The sequence below is a fragment of the Enoplosus armatus genome, chromosome 15, assembly GCF_043641665.1.
Source record: "Enoplosus armatus isolate fEnoArm2 chromosome 15, fEnoArm2.hap1, whole genome shotgun sequence".
Lineage (NCBI taxonomy): Eukaryota > Metazoa > Chordata > Actinopteri > Centrarchiformes > Enoplosidae > Enoplosus > Enoplosus armatus.
In genome coordinates, this window is record NC_092194.1 from 8,256,212 (window position 1) to 8,273,871 (window position 17,660).

The 17,660-nt window shown below is 43.7% G+C and overlaps 1 protein-coding gene across 3 annotated transcripts in view; it reads right to left on the reverse strand.

The window, feature by feature from the left end:
- Positions 1–660: 660 nt before the first annotated feature.
- The window catches only part of akt1 (v-akt murine thymoma viral oncogene homolog 1), a 30,743-nt gene continuing 13,743 nt past the window's right edge, over positions 661–17,660 (reverse strand). Inside the window, exons 3-14 of one of the 3 annotated variants that reach the window (XM_070920637.1) lie at positions 13,399–13,527; positions 11,610–11,721; positions 11,184–11,307; positions 10,504–10,635; positions 10,302–10,367; positions 9,659–9,727; positions 9,390–9,515; positions 7,801–7,929; positions 4,562–4,776; positions 4,311–4,398; positions 3,968–4,070; positions 661–2,618 (exon numbers count right to left, since the gene is read on the reverse strand). In XM_070920637.1, coding sequence (XP_070776738.1) covers positions 2,539–2,618; positions 3,968–4,070; positions 4,311–4,398; positions 4,562–4,776; positions 7,801–7,929; positions 9,390–9,515; positions 9,659–9,727; positions 10,302–10,367; positions 10,504–10,635; positions 11,184–11,307; positions 11,610–11,721; positions 13,399–13,527 — 1,373 coding nt within the window. In that variant the 3' untranslated portion in view covers positions 661–2,538. Of the gene's footprint in view, positions 2,619–3,967; positions 4,071–4,310; positions 4,399–4,561; positions 4,777–7,800; positions 7,930–9,389; positions 9,516–9,658; positions 9,728–10,301; positions 10,368–10,503; positions 10,636–11,180; positions 11,308–11,609; positions 11,725–13,398; positions 13,528–17,660 lie in introns of all 3 variants that reach the window. The other 2 variants (XM_070920635.1, XM_070920636.1) reach the window with 2 other exon arrangements.

The window sequence follows — 17,660 nt, forward strand, 5'->3', positions numbered from 1 at the left end:
GAAACATTTCTGTCTCTACTACAAAGTAGAGAGGAGCTCTGGCTTGCAGCCTGTGTGAGTGACACGTTCCTCACACAGCACAACACTACATCACCCAGGGGAGGCCTGTGGCAGAGCTGCAGCCGCAGCTCCGCGCTGTGTTTTCGGGCAGTGCAGCTGGAGTCAGGTGAGGGATGGTTGTCAGGTGAGCACCACACTGGGCCAAGCCTCGGTCTCGCAGTGGCACTGTGTATTGCAGCTGGCCAAAAGACAGACTGTGAGCCCTGGCTGTCAACATCTGCTCCAGAGACTGTACCATCTGCCCCGCAGCCCAGGGGGAGCATCCCTCCCGTCTCAGACCAGCTGCAGAGCCCCAGACGTAGACCTGAGCAGTCCTGCAGAGGCAGAGAACACGGCCAAGACGCAGTCAGAGCCGAGTTGAGCGCTGGGACATTTGTCTCACACACTTAGCTGTGTTGTATCTGTAGGGTGCAATCACAGCGAGGTTTAGATAAACAAACTTCCTCCTAATGACTAATCTTTTACTATTTAGTGGCAGAGAGGAAAGGTGCAGCCTCCTGGATAGCCATATACCCTGGATAGCCATATACAATCCAAACTGATGTGGCAAATGAATGAAACCAAGAATGAAAGGTGAGGAAGAACACGACCAGATGCAGCTTATTGTTAAGACCTTTTTATTTCATCAATTTGAAAGAAACAAGTAAAAACAGTGTACAAAGTTTATATTATTTGTTTACTAAAGCTGGTGTCCTCAGTCTCAGGAGTATGGGAGGGCAGGTACAAAAAAAAAAGTTGAAATAAAAAACAAAAAGTATAAAATGAATTTCCCTATTTTCAGAAGGTGACAGCAAAAGGGTGAGCGTGCATAGGAAGAAGTAACAATCAGATTCAAAAACTTAACAAAGGTTTGCAAACGATTGAAGTGAAAACAATATCATAAAAACCATTACATTCAATAACGTATGATGCACTTTTGAAAAACAAAATGATTATCTGTCATCTTAAAAATACCGAAGCGCTTTTGGAAACTTCTTACTACGCTTTGAAATAAGTTCCCAAGAGTCCCAGTTTAACCTCAGCTGTCCGTGAAAGGGGAGTCATCATTCAAACAAGCAACACTTGTTTTATTTGTATCCACAACATTTGAAATTATGTTATAAAAGAAACTAATTTAGTCTTTACCAACCATGAAGTACAAATAAGAGTCCAAATACAATCATTTTGGGGCAGCAAAGTGCATATCATTGGCACAGTAAAACTAATTTTAGTCAATGCTGGTCTCATATAAATAACTCAGAAGCTCGTGAAGGGACAGAAGTCCCCTAAAGTAGAAAATCAAAGATGACTCTGTGTTTTTTTGCCCCTGAAGCCCAGTTTGTTTGCAAAGTATTCTTAAAGAAGTGTATTATGTTTAAGTGACCTCATTGAGGCTGCAGTGAATGCACTGGGTGGAAAACACCCAATACTGTACTGTACATGGAGGAAAAACCCAGAGGAGAGAAGAGTTTCTGATGGGTCAGCACTGACTGACCCTGATCAGAGGGAAACCAGGAGGTGTCTGCAGCACAGCAACGAGATAGGAAGGCATCAAGAACTATAAGCACTTACTTCAGGGGGGGGGCTGGAGGAGCTATTTATTATCCTGAACAGGAAACTGGGTCTCACAGTGACTCTGATGTGCAAACAGTTAAGAGGGATCCTTAGCAGGGCATCTTTTACCTTAATGATTAATCACTCTGCATTCTTTCTGCCATTCCTCATATCAGACTGTACTGTACAATTGATTCATCAGACTCATCATGGTGTGGCATGACAATACAACAGACCGATTGGTGTCAGTTTTGCATAAGGGAAGTAGAAGAGTGATTAAAAAAAAAAATAAATGTCTCATGATCTCCAGAAGGTGGTATTTCAGTCTTGGGGAGAATCAGCCATGTGTTACAAGTATGCAGAAAGGTTGACTTTATTTGATGCGGTACATTCACTTTTGAAGCCAAAAAAATGTCCTGAAGTCTGAATGGTATTTGAATTGTTCAGAAGTCTTGGAGAGAAAAACATGGATTTATTACCCACTCAACAGAACAACACACTCTCTGCTCACATGATGGTTTTGGTCCACAGTATGCCTATTTCTATTTGAAATGGTTGGCTGATATATTTTCAATACAAAATGGCCCTTTTCAAAATTCACATCAGTGGCCTAATTTGTGCATAACATAACTACATTTCCCCATTCATTATGGTGTATGGATGCCTGCTCAGTATACAACGTAACAACCAGGAAATGCAGGGTAGTGTTAAGTCTCTCTCCGTGGTCAGTCTTCAAAAGGCCTCACAGAACAACCAGTTATCTTTGTTTTGTCTTGAATTTCCTCCTTCCTGGAAAACACAACTTGCAGATTGTAAATGTTACATCCACCAACGGCATCTGCAGACAATGCTGGGGAGGACGGGGCCACGGCCCCCGGTCTTTTGAGAGTGCAGTCGGGTGGGGTGAGGGGAGATGGTGGGACCAGAGGAATGCAGGAGAGTCGTTTAGGCCGTCCCACTGGCAGAGTAGGAGAACTGGGGGAAGTGGGGTCTCCGCTCGCTGTCGAATGACTCCATACTGTCATCTGAGGACAGAGGGCACAGAACAGCTTAGATCTTTCACATCTTAGGGGGATATGACAATATAAATGTGTCTACTGTGACTGAGATTTTGCCATACTACTTATACCTGTGTATCAGACCATTGTGAGGTTGCTGCAAATCAACAACCAGCACTGTTTCATGACTAAATTTGATTTTAGTTTGATTTTTGCATCAGTGTGATGACCTTGATTTGTCTGGTATTTATTTTACTGGATTAGACAAAAACAGACATTATTGCCTGGTTATTTTATTATTAACATTAACATATTTTCCAGATATCCCAGTATATATTGATATATAGATATAAAATTACATGTACAATAGTGTGACAGAGGATTTAACTACACCACCTACTCCTAGTAGAATATTAACTGAATTATTCCTATAGCTGGGGCACGCAATTTTACATTGTGATATCAGACTAGATATTATCTCTTTGATGTTATTATAATATTCAGTAGAAGGTTGACTTTTAATAGTCTTGAAAGCTGTATTACAGTAACAGTAAGTGGTAACATTTTCTGAACCGTCTTTGAGTGAAATAAACAGCTAATGCTGCACCTGCTTGGCCGCATTTTTTCTGTATCTTTTGAAAGCACCACATTTTCACCTCATATCAAAATATTCATATACAAACTATAAATGTTATTTGATTTTGCCAATGTCCCCCAGTCCCAATAATCCAATACACTATCGATTATCTTACTATTTTTCTTACACTGTGTCATCTCCGCATTTACTCACTGGCTGTCATTCACATACATGATGACTACTCTGTTTTAATGGCACCGACTCTCCAGGAGAGGGGAGACTCCTCTCAAGGGAGCGTTGCACGCCTGCAGAATGGTGTCTTTACTCACATTCATGAGCTCCCCAAAACTAACTCAACTCACACCAAGAATGCAGTTAAAAAGGAAACGAATCAAGATAATTTTCTGACTAAATAATTTTTTTCTCTTATAAGCCTGACAGCTTACATTTTAATATAAAATTGAAAATTAAAAGGAAACAGTGATGATCATTTTAGGGTTTTTGCATGAAAACCAATTCACTGACCCTGCAATGTTTCAAGGATTAGTAAGTCTGTTTTCATCTTGAATAAAGTCTAATTTCCCATTCTTAATAAAGTCTCTCGGGAGGTGGAGGGAAATTCATGTTGCAAGTTAGGAGGCATTTCACAGTTCTCATCTGCCTTACTGTCACATTCAAAACACCATAAAGCTCCACAATAAGGAGTCTGATGATTTGAAGTTGTGTTCTGCCACATACTGTAAGCAAAGTCGTATAAATTATGCTGCATGTGCTGTGGGTGTGTATGGTTTGGAGCTACCTTGTCCGGGTGGCGTAATAGTGATGGTCTGTGCAGTAAACTCCTCGTCAAAATATCGTGTGTCCGTCTCCGAGGTAACTTGGGGCTTAAACGGCGGGACCAGCTGTTGGAGAGAAGAGACACAAACATATCAGCACATCAGCGCTGTCAATCAGCTTGATAACAGTTGTCCTCCTGACGACAATCTACATCATTACTAGATGGTGGGGCTTCAAGTGACGTAACTTAATTGATCCCTGGGGGAGATGGCACTAGCCCCTTGCCTGTGTCTGAGCTTTGGTGTCTTTTCACAAGGAAATGAGGGAGAAAATTACAAAGCAACAAGAACATTTTAGAAACGGACCTTCTTCTCATAAACATCTTGCCATTCAATTTCTGCGAAGAACTTGTGCTGCATGATTTCCTTGGCATCGTCAGGCCCTCCACCTAACCTGAAAGACAAGTACAAAAGGCCGAATAAAGCTGTGTTATGACGGAAAAAGTATCAATAAATATGCAAACTGGTAGCCACTTCTAATCATTTTATTTCCACTTTTCAGTCATAAACAATTCGATGACTCCACTAACGTAGAGGATTCAGTAGAGGCTCCTCACCTCTGCATTGGGTCTTTCTTAAGAAGGCCAGAGAGCAGCGAGCGTCCCTCAGGACCGAGTGTCCGAGGAAAGCGGATGTCTTCCATGAGGATGAGCTCAAACAGCTTTTCGTGGTCCTGGTTGTAGAAGGGCAGTCTGCCGCACATCATTTCGTACATCACCACCCCAAGACCCCACCAGTCCACAGCACGGCCGTAGTCGTTGTCTTCTAGCACCTTGGGGATGAGGAGGGGGATAAAGTTTTATTTAATGCAGCTGTTGGGATGCTCATGAGCTATTCTAACTCCTTGGAGAGGGGGTTTAGTATGAAGGTGTTCTATTTTTATATTATTATTTACATTATAAGACAGTCATGTTTTTTCACAGAATATTTGTACAACAAGCTAAAGAAAAAGTTTCTGGTTCAACCAATAAGGTTGTGTTTGGACATCAGAGGGCTGTGAAGACAGCAGCTCTTTAGGCTGAATATACAAACCCTAAAGCAACTGGGTTGTCCCCATCCCCCCACCACCACCAAAATCACCTGCTCTCCCCCCTAGTCTGGGCTTTTGAGGCAACACCAGCCAACACTGACTCACATCTCACATTAGGAGTGAGGATAGAGTTTCCCCTGGAGCCCTGCATATTTAATCACCACAGGGCCTTCCACACATACACAAACACACATACAGATCAACAAGCAGCAGAGGCGTGGGTCGCTTAAATAAGCCAAAGTGTGGCAACAGACACAGAGCGGTCTCACAAACAAACCGCTCAACGAACACAACTGGAGTCACAGAGGGGGAAACATTTAGTCTTATTATTTCCATAGGATGACTTTTCTCGACAGTTCTTAATGAGACAAACTCCTCCAGTGTTGTGCTTACTGAACAGTGCAACCTGTTGCATGAATAATGTGCTGCTGAGCAGAGTTGTTCCAAGGTCTCTGGGGACATGTACTGGATTCTACCTCGCCAGGCGGATGTTGAAGGTGAAATCAAGACAATGAGAACAGTCTGTTCTCTTAAACCTCAAGCAGTGTGATGCCAGGCAATTTAGACCTAAGAATAGAAACTTAGGTAAAAAGATGTGGGCGGATTAATAGAATTAGATATGGACACAACGGTGCACAGGCCGAGAGAGAGGGTCCTGGAAAACAGATGGACGGATGTGTCCGTAAAAGGAACAAAACTACTGTGTGTGTGTGTGTGTCTGTGGGCACTCCGCCTGGCGCTGCGGTGAGTGGTGAGCATCGAGAAGGAGGATTGGGAGGGCAGGGGGAGTAACGTGAAGCCGGTGTGGGGCTAGGATTACTGGGCCGTCTCTATTTCCAGCGCTGCTGTCGTGTGATTCACACCGTGCGACAGCTGGGCCCGCAGCTGCCCCATATATGTAGAAGAGCGCCACAGCTGTGAAGCTGCCAGGAGCGCAGGAGCCAAGCTCATCCCTCATATACGTAACCAGGACTGCCTGCCTGCTTGGGCCTCAGCCCCAAACTAATACTGTTACACTGCCCCAAAGGAGCAGAGACAGGGGGAGGAGAGAGGGAGGAGAGAGCAGATAAAAGCACAAACACTTGCTGCTGCTCTGGACCTCCACTCTGTATGCTGCACTTTCTTTGCTCACAGAGTTCTGCGCTGACAGACACTCATCTTCAGAGCTCGTGAATCCTGATCAGTTTCAGTGGCTACATTAAACTTGTCCACATGTTTCTTTGTAGATATTCCCCTAAAGCTAATTTCCTCTTGTAAATACTTGATAAAAGTGAATTTGTCTCACTCCTTACTCCAGAGACAAACAGATTGGGTCTCTCTCTCTCCTTCCTCTCTCTCCCCCCTGCTCTGGGTGGAATATTCCCAGACGTTACAGCATTCCTGTGCAGCGCACACAACAAGGTCATTGTTTACTGCAGAACAACCTGTAACACTGCCTGGCCCGCACTCCATAGAGACGCTCGCCAGCGACCCTGTTGCCATGGTAACGCCCCCTGATGTCTCCCTGCTCTCCGCTGGAGCTGTCATAGACTGTGCTACTCTGTGGAGGAGCGAAGTGGGCTAGACAGAGTCTGGGATGGACAGGTGCGGTTTATAGAAGTACAGGAAATACACCATTTTTTAAATGTTTGTCCAGGTGTGAAGAAGTAATTATTCACACGCTAGCTCGGCCCAGCTCTTAGCCTTGATGCTCTGGTGCTGATGGTTAGAGGCAAGTTTGGTCCGACTGAGAAAAAAAAACAGGTACATGTTCCTATGAGGCAGCCTGAGGCACTGTGGGATAGCGTGCTCATGACGGCTCTGGCTCTGCCCAGGTCAGGCGAGGCATCCAGGGCAGCAGAGGGACTGTGGCTCCCCTGGTGCCACACAACAGCTGTAGCCAATGTGGTCTTTTTTTTTTTCTTCCTTTCTCCAGTGGCGGAAGCTCACGTTTCCTGAGGCGCTGCCAGCCAATCACCCCTCCTCCTCCTTCCCAACCAGAAAATTCCAAATGGAGGCTAAAAACAACGATACGGCAACTGTGTCAACATGGATACCCTTCTCCGGAAAACATTTTTACGGCAACAGGCGAGGGGCTAGCACAAACACTCACACACACACACCGCCTACACTCACAATGCAATATCGGGTTACACGGCTCACTCCAACACTTGTCATACCTGCACGCAATAGGGAGTAGCCACACCCCCTCCACATACAGCAAATATGAGAGCAGGCCGCCCTGCCCTGGGCACACGGCACACTCATTAACTCACAGACTTCAGCTGGAGATTAGAAAGGCATTTTGGGACAGCTGCCCTTTCTTCCACATGCTACTCATCCACTGATGTCCAACAACACACGCTGCATCTTTGTTTGGAGTTGACTCATGTCACGCACAATAGGACTGACATTCATTTTTGGGCTAACATTAAGTAGTACATATAGTAACATTATAGCCAAGAAAGCTCTGAGCTCTCAATACATACATATTAAAATATATCAATAAAAAATTAAAGGGAAAAACTGAAGTGAAGAAATATAATTAATGCTGGTGATCACCAATTTGATGGGAGATTTTTGAACAACATGTTAGAGCTCTCCTCGACCATCATTGCAGAATAGTGTTCATAGGGTTTCAGAGACTTTGATGCAGTTCTGGCAGCTCTAAAATGGCCTGACACAAGACGTCATGTTTGTTTTTCCTTTGTCACCTATCTGTATGTGCCTACATAAGACTTTGTTGAAAGAAAGGGTGACGGTAGACCGAATCCCTGTAGCAGTTACCTCAGGTGCTAGGTACTCTGGAGTCCCACAGAAAGTTTTCATGGTGGCGCCATCTTTGATCCCCTCCTTACACAGGCCAAAATCTGTGATCTTTATGTGTCCATCTTTGTCCAGCATGAGGTTTTCCAGCTGAGGGGGAAACAGAAAGAAAATGGATGTTACCATCATTGTAAAATGACTCACTGTTTACAGGAGTTAACAAGCAAAGACTTCTGAGAGGTGATGGGAAAATTAATTTATAAATGAACAAAAACACAGGCATCAGTGATCGTTATGTTTCCATCAAATTATTAAGTGAATTTCTGAAATGTTGGCAATATAAAATCTCAATCAAATTCAAGAGGATGTGACAAGATAACATAATCAATTGAGCACCAGTAACTTTGATGACATTTCATTGCTGGAATTGGTCACTTAATCCATGTGTACAGTGTGGTGTTTTTATCTGCAGCGATTGTGATGGAAAGAAGTGAGATGAAAACACACATACTCCTTCAACACCTCAGTTGTTTTTCTTCTTAATTGAATGGTAGCATGTCATGCCTTTTCTACAGTAGAATAAACTGATGCAACTGAAGTACCATGACGAAGGTCTGTTTCTATCAGCATTTTCTTTTTGCATTTTCTCTTTACTTTTCCACCAAGTATAAAAACTTGTTTACAAAAGTAGAAAAATAGAAAATCCTTAAACCCAGGTGGATGGAAACATACTTAATGATTTACATTACAATAAATTGACCTAACGGCCTTAAAAGATGTGCGTCATGCAGTGTTACGACTTGAGGTTGCATGGCCTTTTAATATCATTGTGTCCTCCCTCCCTCTCAGTCTCTCTCTCTCTCTCTCAGTTAAAGTCACCTGGCAGCTGTAGCTCACACGTGGCCAGCAGTGCCCGGCCAGAGTCAGCACATCCTCCAATCCTGCTACCCTGGCATTTTCAGGAGAACCCTAGCAGGCTGGGAGCCTGCCTCATAAACCCAAGGGAGAGAGGGAGGTAAGGAGGGAGGGAGAGAGTGCTGTGCTGACCTGGCTGGTATAGTTTTATCAGCTGGAAATAGTAGGGCTACAGATGCCCACTGCAATACTGATAACCCCCCGCAGCCCTCCTAAACCCAAATATGTCCTATCAGTCTGCGGCATCCATCTGAAACGCAAATATTAAAAAAGGAGCAGCTGAAATCTTGCAGCATCTTGACTTTAGGGTGATGATGGATTTTTCTTTGTTAACTAATAGCGAGCACTGCCAGAATATAAAATGACGTCAATCACCCACTGAGAGCACTGTATGCATGCTATAACGGGAGGCGGTGGCGATCTGTTCAAAGAGGACTGGTGGTTATTTCTGTCTAGCTGCAGTAAGCGTATGGACCGAGCCTCCCTCCAGCTGCAGTGAGGTCTGGAGACTGATCTTGTGGAGGCAGATCAATAAGCCCTGGCCACTGCCACTGCTCTGGACGGAGGCAAACACTATTTATATCCTGCCAGGGGAGAAATGTAGTAGGGAACGGGTGGGGAAAGGAGAGAGAGAAAGACAAGATAGAGGCTGACGGGGAGGATGAGAGAAAGCGAGGACGTGTCTCCCCACCTACCTTTAGATCTCGATAGACCACATTTCTTTCAGCATGCAGGTAGTCTAGCGCTGACACTATCTCTGCACCGTAGAACCGCGCCCGCTCCTCTGAGAACACACGGTCCCTTGACAGATGGAAGAAAAGCTGAGGGGAAGCAGGGGAGATTGACAGCGAGAAGAGTTGGTTAGTCCAGGAAAAATAGGAACAATAACACTGTTTAAATTCAAAAGTATTCTGATTCACTGAGAACTGCAGGTGCATATTTAGTGATGGTTAAAACTGTTTACCTCACCGCCGTTTGCATACTCCATGACAAAGCACAAGCGGTCATGTGTCTGGAAGGAGTATTTCAGTCCCTGCAGACAGAGAACGAGAAAGCTCAAAGCAGAACTTGGTAATGTTTCTAGCTAATTCAAGAGGAAGCTGGCATTTAAAACAGCTGATTATAACGAATGAAACATCACAATGCAGGTTGCAGCTTTGACCCTTCAGTTACATTTTTAAGACAACACAAATGTCTAAGGAGAAGAGAATTTTTTTTAAAAACTACAGCGTATAGTGTATTCAGTGTGTTGAGGGGCTTTTAACAACTGTTGTGTGGCAAACATTGGCCCCATTCATTGCACTGAGCACATCACATTATGTGTTGCCTCCACCCACCACTTAGACCCAACATTTTGGAGGAGCTTTTCACTGCAACCCACCTCAGACTTACAGAGAGGGTTAACAGATAAAAAAAGAACGTCCAGTGTTGCTATAAAAGGCCCAGCTCGACTGCAGCTTTTGTAAGAGCAGCTCTTCAAAACTTTCCTGGTAAAACTGCCCCCTTTTTCTTCTGAAAGGATGCTGCAGGGTTGGATTGAAGAGGCTCCAGAGGATCTCTGTGAGTTAAAATAAGGTTTGGTTTAGGTATACGGAGGGGCTCCTTACTGTCAAGAACGGATGCTTTGAATTCTGGAGGACTCTGTTCTCTGTGAGTGTGTGCGCCACTTCATCCTGAAAAAAAAGAAAAAAAAAAGAGTCACAAAGAGTGTTTGTGCAACTCTCACAATGGCTAACCATTTAGGTATCAGTCATTGCTCCACTGCCCTCCCCCCAGTGTCTTTTCTCCCCTTTACTGGCGTCCACTCACTTTTGCTACGATCACCTCCTTCTTTAGGATCTTCATGGCGTAGTAGCGTCCTGTGGCCTTCTCCTTTACCAGGATAACTTTGCCAAAAGTGCCTTTTCCCAGGAGTTTGAGGTATTCAAAGTCGTGCATAGTCTGGAGAGCCAGAAGAGAGAAAGTGGCATCTAGTTACAAACAGAAGCATTAACAAACTCATTCTCTAACTAACCAGGACACACAATCCCACTGACAACAACACAGAAGCATTTAAGGCACTATTTCACACACCATGCAATTTCCACTCCTCTAATGGTTTGGCCTATATGTGGTTGTGTCTCAGTTAACCTCTGACCCCGGCGCTAAAGAGAATGTTGAAAATGGTTGTGTGGGGGACATCCAATACGGTGGCCTTGGACCTTCATGTCATGACACATGTGGGGGTTGTGAAACCTGGTGGACATGCTATCTGGTGCTAAGCCACCCACGGCTGATGTTGAGAAAGTAGAGAGTAGTTGGGGACAGGCGACAGAAGGTGGGCTGAAGTGGTGCAAGTGCAAATAAGGCAGAGAGTAATGGTCAACTTGGAGGACCAGGATATAATCAGGGTGGGGGGAACAAAGGTGGTCGGTAAAGGTTTAACTTAATGCACACTGGGGTGTGTCAATGTGGGGACAACAGAGCAGAGTGTAAATGGACCATACCACTTTGTGTCTGATTTTGGTCAGGTAGACCTCCATGTCCATGGGGTCTGGAGAGGAGTCCATCATCTCCTCCTCTTGTTTCTGCAGGCCTTCAGCCACTGCCTGGATGGCTTTAGTCCATTCTTCCCTGAGGGAGGCACAGGCAGCAGAAAGATTACATCAGCCCATTTACCACCATGCAAGCCCAGCAGCCCAATCATGTAATTGTCTTCTTATCAACAGGAAGGCAATTTCAAGTGTGAGTTCTGCCAATAGCCAGTGGACCTTGTGCGAGTGCATAACAATGATTAAATGTGTATGTTTGCGTGTGCGTCTACATGTTAGGAATGGAACTGCCAAACTGCTTTCTAGCAACAGGGGCAAATTCTCTGCATGTAAATGATTTGTGTTTTACTACTCTGAGCCGAGAGGTGTGTGCTTCTCGCTTGCCTCTCCTCGGGGGTCTCCACATGGAAGGTGCGCTCGATGACAGTGGTCCACTGCAGGCAGCGGATGATAAATGTGTTGGGCTTGGGCCGTTCCGTCTTCATCAGCTGGCACTCTGACCACAGCCAGGGAGGAAGGAGAGGGAGACGGCGAGAAGGGCCAACGTGCAGGAGAGCAGAGGGGAGAGACAGACCCACAGTTATAGCCATTTATCTTTATCGCCACCCTAACAGACACTGTCGGCCAATTTGGAAAAGAACAGGTGCGCTTTGGAGGAGGAAAACAACTCAGATTCTTAACTTGTCAGCCCCTTTAAAACTTAACATTTGCTAATATGGGTTTGATAATAATTCTCTGTAGTATACATACAAGCCAGAACTCCTTACAACAAACGAATATATTAATAAAAACAAATTCTAACATTTATTGCAGTCCAGTTTGCAATTCTGAATTTTCATTTTATTTTTACTGACTGAGCTACAGCTAATTTGTATATACAACTATTTTCATTACTGATTTATGTGCCAGATATTTAATTGATTAATTGAAAAAATGCCCTGTGTAATTTCCCACAGCCCAAGGTGACATCTTTCTCAGACTAAACATATTAAATTAAAGTGATATAAAACAGCGAAAGAGAAGCACAATCCAGAAGAATTATTAAAGGATATATTAAAAAGCAAATCATCACCTCCTTTCCCTCAATTCTCACACTTTTGCAGCAAATAATTGTCTTGTAAGCAGTTTGCAAAAAACAATTACTCACAAACAGTCTAATAACTGAATTTAGAAAGCAGAGATTTCCATCTGCACCTCCTTCACATTAACATCTGTTCCCAAAATTAAACATGTCAGCAAATATGTCAGAACGTGACACAAAATGGCCTCTGTCTGATAGATGGAGGACAGGGGAGTGGACCACCACTGAGATCCAACATGGCTCCATCAGGGTGAATATGTAATCCAGCTGCAGCAGCCCCGTCAGCAGCGGCGCACCATGTGTCCTCTGCGGTGGGGTCGCAGTGGTGACAAAAACCGAAGCCACCACTGATGGAGACAAAGCCTCAGAGCGGAGCCCAGATAAATACTGGAAATCAGGCGGCTAATAGCCACGATAACTCAAGAGTGTCGGAGAGGAAACATTTTGTTAAACAAACAGTATGCTGTCTAATTGCTGTGTTCAGTCATCTGCACAGCTTATCACAGCGACTTTCTTCTGATGTGAAGATCGAGTGGGCTGGGCTGCTCTGGGCATTTCTTTTGTTGTTGTTGTTGTTATTTTCTGTCATAGTGTAAGGGCATTTGGGGAAGATGCATACAGAGAAGAGGAATGATTCGATGTATTAATGCGGGGAGCCAGACATCTTGCATGCACGTTTAGTGGCAGAGCGTGCTTTGCCTTGGAGCAGTGCCCCTATCGAAATAAACTTACAGTGATTCTGTTGAGATGATACTACAGCCAATTTGCTAATGTTTCTATTCATAATCATTTAAAAGTAACACACAATGATGAAGGGATCTTTGGCCATAATATCAGAGACAACTCATTTCCATAGTTTTACCTCACAGGCACTTTGGCGTGATTTTATAAAACAGTTTTTTTCCATTAATAATTACTTTTCAGGGTGGATAGAGAGGCAACATACATGTAAAATCAAAACAAGTATGAGAACATATTTGTTACAACAATGCAAGTAAAAACAAGAAAGCAGCAAACAAAAAAAAGGGTGAAACAAGCTGCCAAGAAACAGAGGGGAAAAAATGCAGTGGTTTCTCGGAAGCAGATACTCACGTGCGACAGAGAAGTTATTTAAGGGGGTTTCCAGCTGGTCAACATCTTGCGGTCGCTCTTTGTAGCCAATGAATGTACCATCACTCTTCAGGAGAAAATACCTTGGCCTCCAGGTCTTGATGTATTCTCCTGATATGAGAAAGAGATTGAAAAGGACTGCTGAGTTATGGGAGACAAAATAAAAACAACTCGTGATAAAGTAATAGAGATTTGGAGGGTAAAATAGGGGGTTTCTTCTCACCGACAAACATTTATTGAGAAACTTCCCGTGCTTTCACATTCTCAAAATGCTGAGCAATGCACAACCATTCTGTTTACATTGTGGTTTCATGATTAATGACAAAATAGTGTTGTCCTTTCTCTTTCTGTTTTAATTCCCAGCGGTGCAACCCATTTCCTGCAATCTAATTACTATGCTGTTCACCAGTGCTCCCTAAAATGACCATGTTGTCACAGCCTTTCCTTTAGTGTAGGTCAGCTGCAGGACAAATGGTGGTTTTAGTAGGAGTCAGGACCCTTTCCCCCCACCCAGTCTGTCCCCTTTCCAGCAGTCACTTGCAATGTAGGCTCTCTGGGAACATTGAAACTGTCCAAAAACGTTTCTGTCCTCCTACCGTTTGCTTGAACTGGCAAGTTAAAAATGTAGGATCGACGTTGATGAATGCTACCAGGAAGGAATGAAAAGCTCTGTTCAAAAAAAGTTGTGTCTACTTTAGACAAAAACATAACTTGATTCGGATGTGTTATGCTAGTAGGGAATAAAGGGGCTAAAGATGTCTGGTAAGCTCACAACTTTCCAACCCCACACACCCAGAGTTATCATTTTCAGGCGCTGCACCAAATAACATCACTTGAGGCAATCTATCAAATCTTGTGCAGCTATCTAAAAGACTTTATACAACTTTTTTTTAAATATGCATTAGTACTCCCCATGACCTGTATAAAGACTTTGATGTGTAAAATTATTCCCCCTTTAAAATATAGATGCTAACTGTAAATGTATTGTCATTTTATCAGTCACAACCAGTCTTCTGTCTCTTTCCTTTCAGTCATTTTGTAACACCAGCATCGTGTTTGCCAAAGTCTCAATTTGATTTTCAAATAAAAACTTTCCACAATTCCCATTTTCTAGACAACACCCATAACCTCAAGCCATGCATGTCCATCCCATTCACTTAGACACACTAGCGTCACACAAATGAATCTCTCGTAGGCAGACAAAACTCAATTTATTCCGGTGATGCTTCAGGAAATGTCACGCCAGATGTTGTGCAGACGGGGGAAAAAAATAGCTTACATACCATAACAAGGCAGTGGCACACAGTGGAGAGGGACTTGAATATTTATACAGGAAAAGTGTAATTTATTTTTAATTACGGAGCCGCATATTAACCCCATGCAGAGCTGTAGCAAGCTGTCCTTAATTGCCCCATTTCCTCTAACACAGAAGTGTGGCATGTGTGTGAGAGAGGGTGTGCGTGTGTCTGCAGGGGAGAGGTAGGAGATCTGTCAATATGAGCTTCTGTTGCCCTCCTTCAAACACACACACTTCTGACTGATGAAACTGATAACAGATCATGCTTAAAACAGTACAGACCAAACAGCAGCTACTCATGTCTCCTCTGTTTAGTGTGCGTCCCTATAAAATATTTAAGGAGAGGACAACAATTTGAAATACTGGCTGACTTTTCAAGATTTGTCACTTTTGACAGCTCAAAATTATGAGCTTCCTCATCCACATTTTTTTGAGAAAGTGATGGCAAGAGCAGCAAACTCTAATAGGACATTTTCCATGTGGCTTATCTCTCTCTCAAGATAAAAAGCTGAGGAGGAAAGGAAAATGACAGATATTCTAGTTGACCACATACAGCAGGATGAAGCCTTGTAAAACAGGTCGCCTGTGCATTCCAACAGAGCATCAAGCCATTAAACCCAAAGAAAACACCAAAATGTAAAAACACCTGATTTACCTCGACTGGCAAGGAGGTGGCACCAATCGCCACACTAGAGGAAACATCTGCCCCAGAGCACAATATACTTTTTTCTTCAATTCACAGCAGATGTCCAATATGTTATTACATTTTTCATCATGGCACAGGAGATTTTTCATCTCATTTTCTGCAGAGTAAGTGTTTTCACACCACACATAGCTCATTTAGAAATTAGCTCGACGTTGTCAGCCATCAGATTGCCATTCTCGCCGCCTTCCAACAAAGCCGCTCGTACTTGTTGTGTTGTACTAAATGAAATACAGTCCAGCAGGATTTCCCTCATGCCTGTTTCAATGTAACACAATTACCATGGCAAGTCGTTTGTCTGTTTTAAACTACAAGCCTCGCAAATCAACTACCACATCAGTCACCCGCACGTGCACACGGGTCTCCAGAGAATCTACATGCATAGTGTTATTTATCACAGGCCTTCAAGAGAACCAAACTTCCTTACTTCAGCATAAAATCTAAATAATCAAAAGCACAGAAGAGGTGCCATTTAAGAGTACGTGTTGTTAAACCAAGAGCCTGTTCAACACAAACATAAGTTGCTTCAATCTTTCACACTGCGGCCAGAAAGTCTCCTGAGCCCTCTGTGCCGAGCCTTGTTTTCCTCAGCTGGGCCCCAGCTGGTGCCTCACTCTGTGGTCAGGTTTTGGCTGACCCATATCCCCCAGCTATAGCCCATGCCAGCCCACAGTGAGGACAGTATGTGCACAATGCAGAGACAGCATAATGAGACCCCTACCTGACACCATGACACCAGACGAAGGCTGGACGTACATGCTTGTCTCACCGGTGGAGACTAAACTTTCAGTTTAGAAGTTTTGGTTTGGCAGCAAGAATGCAGCAAATCACTTCCAGACTGAGTAAAGACCTTTGATAGAGTATAGCATTCAGATCCTGATGGGCAGAGACAGGTGTTTATGTGTCCGCATGCATGTGCTTGTGTGTAAATACATAGGTGTGTGGGTAGTGAAAGGTATTTGTGTGTGTAACAGATTACAACAACATCCAGTTTAGAAGGCTCTGAGCTTTCCTGCCAGCTCAAGTGACGCACAGCACCCACCAGAGGTAGCATGGGTGGTCATACGTGACGCAGCAGCGCATGGCATGGCGTGGATCAGTGAGACATTCTCCCACAGTGAGGCAGCCTCGTTCACATGGATGTCGCAAGGATGACAATGCCACCTCACCATTCTCAGTCGCTAGACTCTTTAAACAACCGTCACTTGCTTGAATTATGCCACTGTGATATTAAAAGACATTACGACAAGTCTGCAGGGTCACTGGGGCGAGGCCACACAAAACACACAAAGAGGTAAACAAGCTCATGAAGGAATGTGACACTCGAGGTCTGAACCCCTCCTGAGATTAGTGAAACTGCTGCTGTGATACTGTAAGTGCAAAGACTGAAAGAGCACACTTTCCACAGGTGGATGTAAAAAAAAAAAAGAAAAATTGTTTGTGTGAAGATTTTGTTATCTTTTTTCTACACTGATATCTTCTACATCTTTGACAAAGACTGTCACAGAGATGCTGCACCAAGAAATGAAGTAACTTCACATCTGCAATGCACATCCTTTACTAGCACAAGCTCTTTCTAGACAGGAGGACACTGCAACTTCCTTGTCTGTGACCACAAACCTGGTCACATGACAAACAGTGGAAGCAGCTATATCCGGTTGTCTGTGTATGTGTGTCTCCACAGCTCTGCAGTGCAAACCCCCTCCTCACACACAAACAGTCTGCGCTCAGAGCATAAACAACAAAGATGACCCTTGTCAGCTTCCTATTTACACCCATTTCCCCTTCTTCTACTTTTATTCAGTTCTACTTTCCACACTGTGGCCTTTATTAAGCACTGACATGACAAGAAAGTGAAACTGACAGCTGTGTTTTTTGTGCTTTTATAGTCGACTCGAACAAGAGAGTAAATGTGGAAACAGCATTATATTATACAGTAGCTGTAATATAGACCAGCATAATAAATCAAGACCAAATCTATTCACTAGCTAAATATCATCCCTGCTTTCAACATTTTATACGACAATGCTTTGCAGAGCAGACCCCAAATACATCCTGTGTACAGTTAGAAACACAGTGCAGACTGCTGACAAAGGACAATGGGCCTCATAGCAACACAGGAGAGCCTTCTGCTTTTAAGTCAATTCATCATCACTGATGTAAACTAAACCCTTTTGATGTCAAAGTGTTCTCCAAAAAAACAGGAAACTGGCCAACAGACTGACCACAACCTAGATAAGATAA